Source organism: Carcharhinus amblyrhynchos, chromosome 9 (assembly GCF_965287045.1).
Source record: "Carcharhinus amblyrhynchos chromosome 9, sCarAmb.v2.hapA, whole genome shotgun sequence".
Taxonomy (NCBI): Eukaryota; Metazoa; Chordata; class Chondrichthyes; order Carcharhiniformes; family Carcharhinidae; genus Carcharhinus; species Carcharhinus amblyrhynchos.
This window is the reverse complement of record NC_137332.1, coordinates 82,440,996-82,455,967: the sequence shown is the minus strand read 5'-3', so window position 1 is coordinate 82,455,967 and position 14,972 is coordinate 82,440,996. Positions and strand designations below refer to the sequence as shown.

General features: G+C 44.3%; 1 protein-coding gene across 2 annotated transcripts in view; it reads right to left on the bottom strand.

Annotated features, from left to right (window-relative positions):
* The window catches only part of LOC145347962 (retinoic acid receptor RXR-gamma-A-like), a 191,930-nt gene that overhangs the window by 117,683 nt on the left and 59,275 nt on the right, over positions 1-14,972 (bottom strand). Inside the window, exon 1 of one of the 2 annotated variants that reach the window (XM_080195983.1) lies at positions 4,425-4,995. The exons of the other annotated variant lie outside the window; for it this stretch is intronic. Coding sequence (XP_080052109.1) covers positions 4,425-4,458 — 34 coding nt within the window. The 5' untranslated portion in view covers positions 4,459-4,995. Of the gene's footprint in view, positions 1-4,424; positions 4,996-14,972 lie in introns of those variants that run through there. 2 annotated transcript variants of the gene reach the window in all.

Genomic DNA, 14,972 nt, shown 5'->3' with positions numbered 1-14,972 from the left:
TCCTTGTGTAGCTCAGGCTGCACGTGAGTGGGACAGATGCCAACACACCTACCTATGGAAGTTCATCGAGTTACTGCGATGAAGCCAGGAAGATAAGACTTGTATTTACAGAGATCTTTATCGCAACGTGAACCTGAACTTGCATGGCACCCCCAGAAACATCGCAGCGCACATCATACCACAACGAATTACCACTGAATTGCCAAAGTGTAAGAAAGCCAGCTAACATAGTAAAGACCAATGTGTACACCAGTCATTCGTGTAGCTGATCGCTGCTACATCTCTGTACAGAGTTAAACCCCACCCACTTCTCAGAAACCCTATAGGCAAAAATTGAAAATGAAAGGATGAAGGCAAGGCTGGGGATTGAGGAAACGGACTGAGCAAGATACATTTCTTTTTATTCTTTCACAGGATGTGGGTGTCATTAGCTTTGTCAGCATTTATTGCCCATTTCTAATTGTTCTTGAACTGACCGGCTTTTTTAGTCCATATCTGAGGGCATTTTAACAGTTAACCCCAATGCTGTGGGTCTGCAGTCACATGTAGGCCAGACCAGGTAAAAAAGACAGATTTCCTTCCTTAAAAGACTTTAGTGAACAATTTTATAGTCATCATTACACTTTTTACAGATGATTACACATCATTACATTTTTTTTCCAGATTCAAATTTCACCATCTGCCGTAGTTCCCATAACGCTGAAGGAATTTTGTGGGAGTGGAATTTTAGGGAAATATTGTTTTCTCAACTCCTCCAAGTATTTGCATCTTTATCGATTGCACACTTGGTGCATAATGGCAGTGAAGATGTTCAGTGTGAGCAAGAACTATTGTCTTCAGTAAGGATGTTTTCAGAATTCCATTTTATGGTCAGGAAACTGGGAGTCTCACTTTCCCTCTTTGTTCTCCTGATATCTGAGTCAAACTGAATTAAATGTTGGATGCCTACTTTTCTTCTTTTGGTAAGACTAATGTGTGGAGCCTACTAATTGAGGAATTGAGGAAGTGGCCCAGCCTGATTCTGTAGGGAGGAGGCTTTGTGGGAACAACAAGAGAACGCTGAGTCACAAAGAAGTTAGATGAAATAACAGTAAGCCCAAGTCACAATGAGCACAATGAGTGTACAACACAAAAAGTAAAGCATAGCAATAGGCCCAACAAGTCCATGCTAGTGTTTATGCTCCACAAGAGCCTTTTCCAACCCTATGTCATCTCACCCTGTCAGCATATCCTTCTATTCCTTTCTCCCTCATATGTTTGTCTGGCTTCCCCTTATATCCATCGATGTTGTTCACCTCAATGCTCTATCTGGCTGCAAGTTCCACATTATAGCTGATCTCTAGGTAAATTTATTACTGGCTACCTTACGTTGATGACCCACAGCAATAACACAATGATGAACCATTCCACAACACTCATCTAATTAGCCATCCTTTTGACTCAGATACGAATGTAACATCTGAAATAAGAGCATAACTAGGCATTCAGCCCATCCAGCCTGCTCCACCATTCAATAAGATCATGGTTGATTTGCACGTGTTTTGAATTCCACATTTTCCACCCCCCCCCGACAACTTTTGATTTCCTCACCTAACAATAATCTATCTACCTCCGCCTTAAAAACTATTCAATGACCCCGCAACCACTGCCTTGTGAGGCAAAGGCTTCTAAAGTCGTACAATCCTCTGAGAGAAAAAAAAATTCTCCCCATCTCTGTCCTAAAAGGGCGATCCCTAATTTTAAAACAGTGAGAAATGTTGACAAAGCCACGGGACACGCCAACACAAACAAGACCCGATCGAAGGCAAAAAAAAGGCCTCGGTTTGTGTAAACATGAAGTCAGTGCGAGAGTCAGAAAGTGGACATTTGCTATCTGGTTTTAATTCCTTGAACTTTCAATGTAGCCTTTCTCTAAAAGCAGCCAGAGATATTGACAAAACAAATGAAACAACTGTACTGTTTGAATAATGTCACTGTCCTTGATGGGGGAATTGGCAGAAATTTCACTTGACCACTCTAAACATTGAAGAAGCAAATTCCCTCATCCCAGTAAGGTTCACGTCACCTGTAGTGCAACGATCCAGCACAAAAATCCTCCAAGTAACTTTGTTCTTGTCCAGACACTGCATCTCAAAAAGGTACAATGGCCTTTCCCAACATCACAGACATTCACTTAAGCTACAATTTCAAATAAGAAATCTATATTATTAAGGAAGTAATACAGGACATTTGGAAAGTCAAAATACAGTCCATCAGAGTCAGCATGGTTTTTATGAAGGGTAAATCGTGTTTGACTAATTTGCTTCAAAGATGTAATGAGCCAAGTAGATAATGGGGATTCTGTAAATGTAATGTACCTAGACTTCCAAAAGGCATTGATAAGGTGCAGCACAGAAAGTTTATACACAAGGTAAGATCACATGGGGTTAGGGGTAATTTATTAACTTGGATAGAAGACTGGCTAACTGACAGAAGGCTGAGAGCCGGGGAAAATGGGTCTTTCTCTGGTTGGTGAGTGATGTAACTAGTGGGGTGCCACAGGGTTTGGTCCTCGGGCCTCAACTATTTATATTAATCTATCTCCCTATCTCTGGAAACTCCTGTAACCCCACAACCCTCCGAGATATCTGTGCTCCTCTAATCTGGCCTCTTGTACATTCCTGACAATAACAGGTCTGCCACTGGTGGCCGTGGCTTCAGCTGCCTGGGTCCCAAGCTCCCTAAACCTCTCCACATCTCTATCCCACTTCCCTCATTTCAAACTCTTCTTATTGTTAGCCCTGCTGCCTCACAATGTGCATTCTCCCTGTGTCAGCATGGGTTTCATTTGGGTGCTCTGGTTTCCTCCCACAGTCCAAAAGACGTGCTGGTTAGATGCACTGGCCATGCTAAATTCTCCCTTAGTGTACCCAAACAGGCACTGGAGAGTGATGATGAGGGGATTTTCACAGTAACTTCATTGCAGTGTTAATGTAAGCCTACCTGTGACATTACTAAACATTAAAAAAATTAAACTCTTTGTCTAAAGCTTTGGTCATCTGGCCTAATGACTTTTTATATGAGTCAGTGTCAGTTTGTTTAGTAATGGTCCTTCGAGGGGCCCTGTGTTTCATTATGTCAAAGCTGCTATATAAAACTAAACTATTGTTGTTGCTAAGAATGCTGGAAGGCCTGCAGAGGAAAGGCCATTTGGCCCCTTATACCTGTTCCAACTCAAATGTGCTTTGATAAAGGGTCATCTGGATGCAAAACGTCAGCATTTTTCTCTTCTTGCAGATGCTGTCAGCCCTGCTGAGATTTTCCAGCATTTTCACTTTTGGTTTCAGATTCCAGCATCTGCAGTAACTTGCTTTTATCCAACCCAAATGTGTGGTACACAGTTTTGCTTACCAGTTTGCCCGCCACACTAACCGTGCTTTATGAAGTGCTGAAAATCTAGTCCTGTAATCCCGAGGTCCCAAATCGGGGGGGAGCGACCAGAATGCATGTCACTCCGATTGCTATTGTCCACTGGACACAGGCCTAGGAGCCTGGTGTTCCATTCCTCCTGTTAGTCCCTTTGGAACCAGCTACAGATGATTATTTAGCTTTTCTTCAAATGGGGCCAGTTGATCTCAGATCTGAGGCAACCTTCTCTGCCTCAGACTCAAAAAGAAGCTCACACTCACCAACCTGTCTCACTCATCACCTCCTAGACAGAAATTTCCCTCTGTTTTGTATGCGGACTCATCCAATGCAGGAAGAGGTCACTCAGCCTATCAGGATAGTCCTGGCTCTTTGAAAAATCTGTCTGATAACTCGCAGTCCCAGCCTTAAGCTTGCAATCCCCCTCTTTTCAAGTATCTATCCGATTCCCTTTCAGGCAGCATATTCCAGATCACAATAACTCGCTGCATTAAAAAAGAAACACTCTTCACATCCTCCTTGATGCTTTTGCCAGTTATCTTAAACCTGTGCCTCTCTGTTGTCAACCCACCTACCCGGGAGAATAATTTCTCTTTATTTACACTGTCAAAACCCTTCATAATTTTAAACACCTCTAATAAATCTCCCCTTAACCTCCTCTCGCTGCTTTGTAAGATGTCTGGAAGCATTTATTCTGGTGAGGCTAGTGTCTTTGAGTACGTGCAGGACATTCAGGGGAAGGGGGAAAGGGGGGGTGTGCAGAATACCAAATGCCAGCCAGAGAGACCAGAGCAAAAGGTGGGCCCCACAAGGACACACCAAGTCAACAAGGCCTGAGTCGGTCTACATTTAAAAATGGCATCAACAGCAGTGGAACCGCTCGCCAAAAATCAACTCCTCGTCCCGGACAGGGTAGGTATGAGCACGAGGAGTGTGAGCTCCATTCCTTCAAGCGCCATTCCCTGTCGGAGCTAAGGCTCCCCTTCAGAAAGTCTCTATCCTGATTGAGCAGTGCTTACCATAGGTAGAGCGAAGGGACCAAAAGTCATCCATTATCACGCATGGGCTTTATGACTGAATTCCAGATGGTTAGATTGTGAAGCTGTTCGAGGAGTCACCGGGAACGCCAATCTGCAGACACAAGTTGTCAGCTCAACTCAGTAGGAGCGAGGAGCCAGGAGAACATGTGTTTGAGCTCTTTGCAGGAAGGCAGAGCATCGAAAGGCCTGCCTCAGGATTGGAAAAGTCAGCGTTATATAGATGTCGGTATATATCTAAAAACAACACAGCACCACTGCAAGCAGGAGAGATGTGCACAACTGATCAAAGGTCATGGACATTTGCAGAAAAAAAATCCAAATCGAACGGCCTCTCTCTCTCTCGTTTGCTCCAAGGTTTCCTGGGGGAAATCGAAAGATCCTGGAGGGGAAAATTAAATGCAGACCAAGACTCTTATCACCAAATCCAGGGCCTCGGCATTCTTCACAAATCCGGTAATTAAACCAGCTGTCACAAATCAAACCCACACTCTGAACGCCAAACACCCTATCTCCACTGTGGTCAATTATTAAACTGTACACATGTCTGCTGTGTACATAAACAGCCTCAGATTTTACCAACCTCCGTACAACGTTTTCATTCCAACGCTCTTCGTCCTACCTCCCCCCCCCCCCCTCCCCACTGGGTAACACATGTTAAAGTAGCTTAAACTATAAAAAGATTCAGGGGATCTTATTGCATTAAGCGTAACTATAAATGCTCAGATTTCAGCTTCAAAAGCCATTCCAGGACAGACAGCAGTCCAGTCCGAGCACAGTGCTCAATAATCTGAGACTTCAGCTGGGGGAGGGGAGGGGAGGGAAAGAAGGCTCACGTCGAGAGATTGTAATGTCACTATTTCTGCTTCTGACAAGGAGGGTCTTCTGCATCTTCTTTTTGGAGAATCATAGAATCACACACTGCAGAATGAGGCCATTTGGCCCACTGTGTCTGTGCTGGGTCTTTGAAAGGGCTATCCATATTAGTTCCTTTACTCTGAGCTTCCCCAACACAGCCCAGCAATTATTTCCTCCTTTTCAAGTATTTATGCAGCATTTATTGTCCATGTTGAGTTGCCCTTGAGAAGGTGGTGGTGAGCTGCCTTCTTGACCCACTGCAGTTCATGTGGTGTAGGTACACCCAAGGAGCTGTTCGGGAAGGAGTTCCAGAATTTAGATCCAGAAACAGTGAAGGAACGGCGATATATTTCCAAGTAGGGATGGTGTGTGACTTGGAGGGGAACCTTAGAATCCCTACAGTGCAGAAAGTCTGTCCAGTCTGCACCTACCTCCCCAAAAGAACATCTCTCTCCTATTTGTAACCCCAAACACTTACCATGGCTAATCCGCCTAATCTACACATCTTTGAACATTAAGGGCCAATTTAGCATGGCCAATCCACCTAATGTATGTCCCTTTACACCATGAGAAGAAACCAGGGCACCCAGAGGAAATCCACGTAGACACAGGGAGAGGGAGAGTGTGCAAACTCCACAAAAACAGTCACCCGAGGCCGGAATTGAACCCTAATCCTTGGTGCTGTGAGGCAACAGTGCTAACCACTGTGTCACTGCTCCTTCAGGTGCTGTTGTTCCCAGCTCTCTGCTGCCCTTATCCTTCAATCGTTGTGGGTTTGGAAGGTGCTATCAAAGGAGCTCCTGCAGTGCATCTTTTAGATGATACATGCTGCTGCCACTGTTTGTCAGTGCTGGAGAGAGTGAATGTTTGTGGATGGATTGTCAATCAAGAGGGCTGTTTTCTCCTGGATGGTTTTGAGCTTAAGTGTTGTTGGAGCTGCACTCATCCAGGAAGTGGAGAGTATTCCATCACTTGTGCCTTGTAGATGGAGGACAGGCTTTGGAGAGTCAGGAGATGAATTATTTGCCACAGGATTCCTAGTCTCTGACTGACCAATGGGTTGATAGTGTGAGATTCAGCAATGGTAATGCCGTAGCATGTCAAGCGGCAATGGTTAACTTCTCTCTTGTTACTTGTGTGGTGTGAACGATACTTGTCACCCGCCAGCCCAAGCCTGGATATTGTCCAACTCTTATTATGAGCCACTCTGTTCAAGGGCAATTAGGGACGGGAAACCAGCAATGTCTGTATCCCATGAAAGAATTAACAAACCTCTCCCTAGCTGATGCAGTACTACTGAAATGTAGCCACAGTTGTAATGTAGGAACTATGGCAACTAATAGACTAAGATCCCACAGAAATGGGGTAAGCAAACAGGTGACCACTTTTGCTGATGTTGGTTGAGGTAAAAATGTTGGCCTAAACGATAGGGAGAGCTCCCCTGCTGACCTTTGAATCGAACTGTGGGATCTTTCTCATCCCCTGGAGGGGCAGATGGAGTGATGGTTCAGCATCTCAACAGAAAGGCAATGCAGCACTCCTCCGACATCCATCCACCAGCACACGTCATTGAGACATCAGGCCATATTCCTTGGCCAGTTAGAAGGCAAATTGTCTCCATGACTCAATTCCATGAGTCACGAATCAAAAAGCTTTTTTTTTAAACCCAAATGCAATATTTTTATAATTAATAAGCACAAATGTGAAAAAGAGGTTTCCTGTAATAACACCCAGGTTTATGTTCCCAACACTGTGCTCGGCAGCAAGGTGGCACAATGGTTAGCACTGCCGCCTCACGGTGCCAGGGACCCGGGTTCAGTTCCCAGCTTGGATCAATGTACTAAGTTTGCAAGCTCTCCCTGTGTCAGCACGGGCTTCCTCCTGGTGTCCCAGTTTCTTCCCATAGACTGAAAGACGCGCTGGTTAGGTGGATTAGCCATGCTAAAGTCTCCCTCAGTGCACCCAAACAGTGTACCCAAACCGGAGTGAGGGGACTAGGGGATTTTCACAGTAACTTCATTGCAGTGTTGATGTAAGCCTACTTGTGACAATAATAAACAAGCGTTCCTGATGAAGTTATTTTTATTTCTCTCACAGAATCGGGTGTCACTAGCAAGGCCAACATTTATTGCCCATCCCGAATTGCCCTTGACCTGAATGGCTTGCCAACCATAAGAGTCAATCACATTGCTGTGGGTCAGAAATCCCATGTAGGCCAGAGCAGGTAAGGACGACAGATTTCCTTCCCTAAAGGATGTTAGTCAACCAGATGGGATTTTACGACAATTGGTGATAATTTCACGGTCACCATGACTGAGGCCCACATTATTGAATTTAAATTCCACCAGCTGCCGTGGTGAGATTTGAACCTGGGTTCCCAGAGCTTTAGCTTGAGCCTCTGACTTTCTAGTTCAGTGACTGTACCACTACACCACCATCTTCCCAATTCTTGGAGATGGCGGGATAATCCTAGAAGGTTGGCAACCTTGCCCATACCAGATGTGACTGTCACCATATATTCAGAGAGAACCCCTCACTGGTATTTCAGTTGAAAACGCTACTTGTCCATCACAAGGGCCAGGACTTTCTCCAGTTGATCCAATCACCAACCAGAAAGTCAGGGGCAACCTTACCTCAGCTGGTCATGAAAGCAAGCCTCAGCCTGAGCAGTGATCCATGATAAATAATCTTACGCTGGCATTGCTTCCTTGCTACCAGGCTTGTTGGGGGGTGGAAATACCTGCAGCAGTGGAAAGGGATCCTTAATTTTCCCCTAATTGTCACTAGCCCTAGGGAGGGGCGGGAGTGTGTTTGGGGCGGGGGGGGTTGTTAGCCATTGGTGCTAAAATACTAGCAGCAGGGGTAAGACAGATCACCCAAGGAACCGAATCCCACCATGGCAGCTGCTGGAATTTGAATTCAGTAATGTAATGTCAGTAATCGTGAGCACAAAGCTATCACCAATTGTCATAAAAATCCATCTTGTTCACAAATGGTCTTTAGGGAAAAAAATACACAATCCACAACCTCATGGGTTAGAGAATTCGCAACACTGTGAAAGAAGAAATTTCTCCTCATCTCAATCCTAAATGATCTGCCCCTCATCCTGAGACTGTGCTCCTATGTTTTAGATTCACTGACCAGCGGAAACAATCCACTCTATCAAACCTCTTCAAAATCTTATAGGTTTCAATGAGATTGTCTCTCATTCTTCCAGGGAATATATAACTCAATCTAATCAACCTCTCATTACAGATCAACTCCTTCATCCCAGGAACCAACTCAGTGAATCTTTGCTGTACTGGCTCCATTGCATGTCCAATCTTCCTTAGGTAAAGAGACCAAATTGGCACACAGTTCTTCAGGTATGGTCTCACCTGAATCCTGCACAATTGTAGCAAGACTTCCTTATTCTTGTACTCCAATCCCATTTTCAATTTTTAAAAATTTATTCATGGAATGTGAACGTTGCTCCTAGGCCAGTATTTATTGCCCATCTCTAATTGTTCTTGAGGTGGTGCTATGCAATTTTCTTGAATTGCTGCAGTTCATAGTGCTGTTAGGGAGGGAGTTCCAGTATTTTGACCCAGTGATAATGATGGGGTTTTAGATGTATGAAAAGATACCTATACCGATAAAATCTAATTAAATACCCATATATGTATACATTTGAGATGTATGTTTTATGAGTACAGCAGCTTCATGGCTAATCTTATATTATGTAGTAAGTCTCTCAGCAAAGTAATGGATGGGCAGCTTCTAAACGAGCAGGGCATGAACTCACACAGCCCATTCATGGTTTCCACATTTCACTGTGCATGTGTAGTGTCAGAAGCTGCCGTCTGATTTACACTTGAGTTACAGTGAGTGACTATCACAATTTACATTGAATAACGGAGAGCAAGTATTACAGTGAGTATATCTGCACCAGTCAGCCTACAGTATCCCTGGGTCTCATGTCTGGTGTTTGGACCACTGAGTGACATCAACCAGGCTCAATGAGTGGCACACTCACCTCTTGAATCAGAGAGTTCTGGCACCAAGTCCCACTCCTGAGACTGTAGCACTAACTTCTACAGGATGTTGAAGGAGTGTTACACTGCCTGCAATGTAATCTTTCGGAATTAATGTCCTTCACTCTCAGATGGGCGTATAAGATCCCACAACATCAATCCACATCACTAAGGTCATCATCAATTGTGCTGTTTGTGGGATCTTGTTCTGTGCCAATTGGCTGTGCGTTTGTTATAGTATAGGATGTCTCACAACACCAGGTTAAAGCCCAACAGGTTTATTTGGTAGCAAAAGCCACTAGCTTTCGAAGCGCTATTTCTTCATCAGGTGAGTGGGATCTCAGTTCACAAACAGGGCATATAAAGACACAAACTCACTTTACAAAATAATGACTGGAATGCGAGTCTTTACAGGTAATCAAGTCTTAAAACTACAGACAGTGTGAGTGGAGAGAGGGTTAAGCACAGGTTAAAGGGATGTGTATTGTCTCCAGCCAGGACAGTTAGTGAGATTTTGCAATTCGAGATAAGTTGTGGGGGTTACAGATACTGTGACATGAACCCAAGATTCCATGCGAGGCAGCCCCCATGTGTGTGGAACCTGGCCACCAGTCTCCGCCCAGTGATTCTGCGCTGTCATGTGTCATAAAGGCTGCCCTGGAGAACGCCCACCTGAAGATCAGAGGCCGAATGCGCATGCCTACTGAAGTGTTTCCCAACAGGAAGAGAACATTCTTGCCTGGTGATTGTCATTCACCTATTGTCATAGTGACTGCATGGTCTCCCTAATGTACCATGTCTTGGGACATCCTTTCCTGCAGCATATCAGACAGACAACATTGACCAAGTTGCAAGTGTAAAGTGAGTTTGTGTCTTTATATGCCCTGTTTGTGAACTGAAATCCCATTCACCTGATGAAGAAGCAGCGCTTTGAAAGCTAGTGGCTTTTGCGACCAAATAAACCTGTTGGACTTTAGCCTGGTGTTGTGAGACTTCTTACCGTGTCTATCCCAGTCTAACGCCAGCATCTCCACATCATTGTTATAATATGACAACTTCATATGTGCTTCCCAACAAGGTGGATGGTGCTCCATGAATGCAACACCAATAACACATTGAGATAAATTACACTCAAAAACACACCATCTTGTTATTGGAGTGTGATTCCCCTTACTGATGAAAAGGGAACGTGTCATCCCTAACTTCACTGATTTCCCAAACAAAAATCGGGTTTGTCAAAGATTTCTTCGTCAGCGTTCCATTCCTTTAAACAGTAAGGACACATGATATCACCATGGGAACGAGCTTTGAGGAGTCACAGAAGCTGAATCAATTCACACACTGTTTGAAATGGACAATTGCGGAAGAACATTGAGGTACTATCGTCATTCAGAGATGTTACTATAGACACCCACGCTTAAGGTCAGGAACATGTCCCAGAGTTGTTCAAATAAAATATTGATTCAGTCTATTAGAGTTATGTACAATGGGTATTTCTTTGATGAGGATGCAACAACATTGTTCATTATCTATTGTAGTGTAGAGTGTACATGGGGTGTGGGAGGGGATTAAATGAGTGGGTAGAGTCTATAATCGGGTAGAGTGTACATGGGGTATGAGAAGGGATTAAAGGGGTAGAGTCTATGATAGAGTAGATTGAAAGTGGGGTATGGGATAATGGGGATTACTGGATTGAATAATATTTTCTCCATTCATTCTTTTAATATTCTTACATTGTAAAAGAACTTGTCAAGTGTGGTTAAGTTTGCTGGGAATGAATGGGATGGAGATGATTCAATTGTTATATTCGTTTGTGTGGTGAATGGGCACTACTTTCCAAATCTCTACCACCTAGAAGGACAAGGAAACATAACATAAGAACATAAGAAATAGGAGCAGGAGTAGGCCATCTGGCCCCTCGAGCCTGCCCCGCCATTCAATAAAATCATGGCTGATCTGTCGTGGCTCAGTTCCACATTCCCACCCTCTCCCCATAACCCTTAATCCCCTCTCTTATCAAAAACCCATCAACCCGCGTCATAAAAATATTTAGCGAGGTAGCCTCCACCACTTCAACGGGCAGAGAATTCCAGAGATTCACCACCCTTTGAGTGAAGAAGTTCCTCCTCAACTCCGTTCTAAACCGCTCCCCCTTTATCTTGAGGCTGTGCCCCCTAGTCCTACTGTCCTTTCTGAGCGGGAAGAGTCTCTCCACCTCTATCCTATCCATCCCATTCATCATCTTATATGTCTCAATGAGATCTCCCCTCATTCTTCTAAACTCTAACGAGTACAAGCCTAGTTTATTCAGCCTCTCCTTATAGCTCAACCCCCTCAACTCCGGCATCAGCCTAGTAAACCTCCTCTGCCCTCCCTCCAAGGCCAAAACATCCTTGCGTAAGTGCGGCGCCCAAAACTGCACACAGTACTCCAGCTGCGGCCTCACCAATGCCCTATACAGCCGCAGCAAGACCTCCCTACTTTTATATTCAATCCCCCCTCGTTATGAAGGCCAGCATCCCATTCGCCTTCCTGACCACCTGCTGCACCTGCAAGATCCACCATCTGCAAGTTCTACCCCAAGTCACTCACCATCTTGACTTGGAAATATATCACTGTTCCTTCACTGTCATTGGGTTAAAATTCTGGAACTCCCTCCCTAACAGGTGTACCTACACTTCACAGACTGCAGCGGTTCAAGAAGGCAACCACCTTTTCAAAGGCAATTAGAGGTGGGCAATAATCGCTGGCCCTGCAGTGACGCCCACAACGCATGGAAGTATTCTTAAAAATTAAGAAGTTCCATCCACTGAGAATCTGCGGTGCAGTTGAATGGGGATGTGTTACTTTCCGTCTTGCCAGAATGGCAGTAACTGGGAAGGGGTGTTATTGGAATTTGGAGTCGGTGTGTTTTTGAAGATGCAGGGTATTGGTTGTAGGTTGGGGGGGGGGGGGGGGGGGGGGGGGTGTGTGTGTGTGTGTGTGTGTGTGTGTGTGTGTGTGTGTGTGTGTGGAAGCAACAGGAGTGCGACATGTCATTTTTGACCTCAGTTCAGGAGGTTTAAATTAGTGGATTGGATCATTTAGCCTTTTACAGAATAGAGTTGCCAACAGTAATGAAATATATTCTTCAGGATTCATGACTTCCCCCACCCTCAAGCCATTAGTTGTGACACACTATCTTCCTACGTCAACTGGAAAACAGAAAGACTCACTACCCAACTGGATGATATGTGACTGTCAGCCAAACAGCCTCACTGCCCCCAGCATATCAACACAGGCCATTTTCAATATTTGTACATCTGGCACAGACAAATATTCACAGAAAATGTTTTAAAATCAATCCTGTTTTTAATGTCCCGATGATTTTTCTCCAGGGTTGCACACAGCAAGTGTCCCGGTGATTGATCTTCAATCCCTGAAGACTGCAGGCCAGTCCTGGAGAGTTGACAACCCTATTACACACCCCATCCAACTTTCACTGTGGCAATTTAAATCTGTCCATGAAATTTAATTGGCTGGCGGATCACTCTACCAGATAATCACCAGGGATGGTGAATTTGTAAACTGTCTATCCTGCAGACTGGCATTTTGCGTATCCTGGATTCGCTATGTAACCAGGATAATATGTTGGAGGCAGCATTCCCAGTCTTGGAAAGGTCACGAATGATGTTATACAGAAAGCTGTACTCCCACTGTAATCATAGTGCTGCCTCTCTGAACATGTAACAGTGCTGCCTCTGTCTCACCCACATGTGGTCTGATGCACAGAAAGCGGGGGGGGGGGGGGGGAAGAAAAGAAATTTGAAGAGAGATAGTGATTTTCCAGAGCAAAATTGATGGAGTTCCCTCATGAATATTCATGCCCTCCAATATTAGTCATGTTCGTCAGCAATAGCAATTTAGCTTAAACCACTTAGCAACCAGCAATCCACTGACTGCCTGGCTTTCTGGGCAACAGAAACCTCCGAAAACAAGCACGTAGGAAAGTAGGAATACTCTCCACTCGCTGGATAAGTGCAGCTCCAACAATGTTCAAGAAATTCAACACCATCCAGGACTAAGCTTGATTGCTACCCCTTGCACAAATCTTCAATCCCTCCACCACCAATGCACAGAGTCAGCATTGTGTACCATCGATAAGATGCACTGCAGGAACTCACCAAGGCTCCTTAGGCAGCACCTTCCAAACCCACAACCACTACCATCTAGAAGGGTAAGAGCAGCAGACACATTAGGAACATCATCACCCAGGAGCTCCCCTCCAAGCCACTCACCATCCTTCCTTGGTAATATATTGCTGTTTCTTCGTTGTAGCTGTGTTAAAACCCTGGAATTCCCATTCCAGCAGCACTGTGAGTAAGCTACACCACATGGACTGCAGCGGATCAAGAGGACACCAACTTGCCAAGGGACAATTAAGGATGGGCAATAAATGCTGGTTGAGCCAGTGACGCCCACATCCCATAAATGAATTTTAAAAAAACACAGGGAAAGACTGTCAGATACACAAACAGCTGCCACAATTTGTATTTAATGACCACCTTTAACATAATAAAACTTCACAAGGAGCTTCACAAGAATGTCATTAAGGAAACACTGACAGTGCGAGACATAAGGAAATAAGTTTCATGACATGCCTTAAAGGTGGGGGAAGGAGATAGATAGGGAGGTACTGAAATTTGACTATGATTTCTAGAGCCTTGGTAGCTGAAGAAACTGCAATGGTAGAGTGATTACATGATGTGGGTATGCCGGCGTTGGACTGGTGTAAACACAGTAAGAAGTCTGACAACACCAGGTTTTAGTCCAACCTATTTATTTGATAATATACTCGCAAGCTTGCGAGTATATTATCAAATAAATAGGTTGGACTAAAACCTGGTGTTGTCAGACTTTTTACAGAGTGATTACAATCAGGGATGACGTGAGAGACCAGAATTGGGGCAGAGCAGATATCTAGAAGGACTGTGAGACTGGAGAAGGTCACAGAGATAGGGAGGGGCGAAGCTATGGGGGGGGTTTGAAAACAAGGATGAGAATTTTAAAATCGATGTGCCACTTGACCAGATGTCAATACAAGTAAGTAAGGGCCCTATAAGCCCCATACACCGTTTTCCTCAAACACCGGAGGTAATGTCCTAAGGACTCTCGATCCACCCATCAGTCTGTTCACCATGCTGAAAAAAATGCTGATTACTAAACCATGACCATTGTGGTTAAGGAGCAAACAAATCACTTGATGTGACAAAAGCAAAAAGGCAACTTTGATCAAAGGTACCAGAGAGACAACAACAAAGACTGAATATACCTTTAAAATTGATGGATATTGGTAATGCAGACTTGAAAATTACTGAAAGGAGAGACATGTTGCTAAAGCTTTTCATCTTACACACATCAGGACAAATACAAGAATGCCAAATTTCAAAGAATCTCAACAACTTATCCTACAAAAGGATGCTGATTGGTGCAAGATACCCAGGCCGTACATCCCAATCATTAGCTGATCCAATCAAACAATATGTTCCCTTGGTTGGTTGTAATAAGCAGAGCACAGCTCATACTCAACCAGCCTGTATTTGCAAAACCCTCAAAAAAATCTACTTGTTAAATGTGATTCCATGATTGGGCAGCACTTGTTGAACATTGCTGACCATGC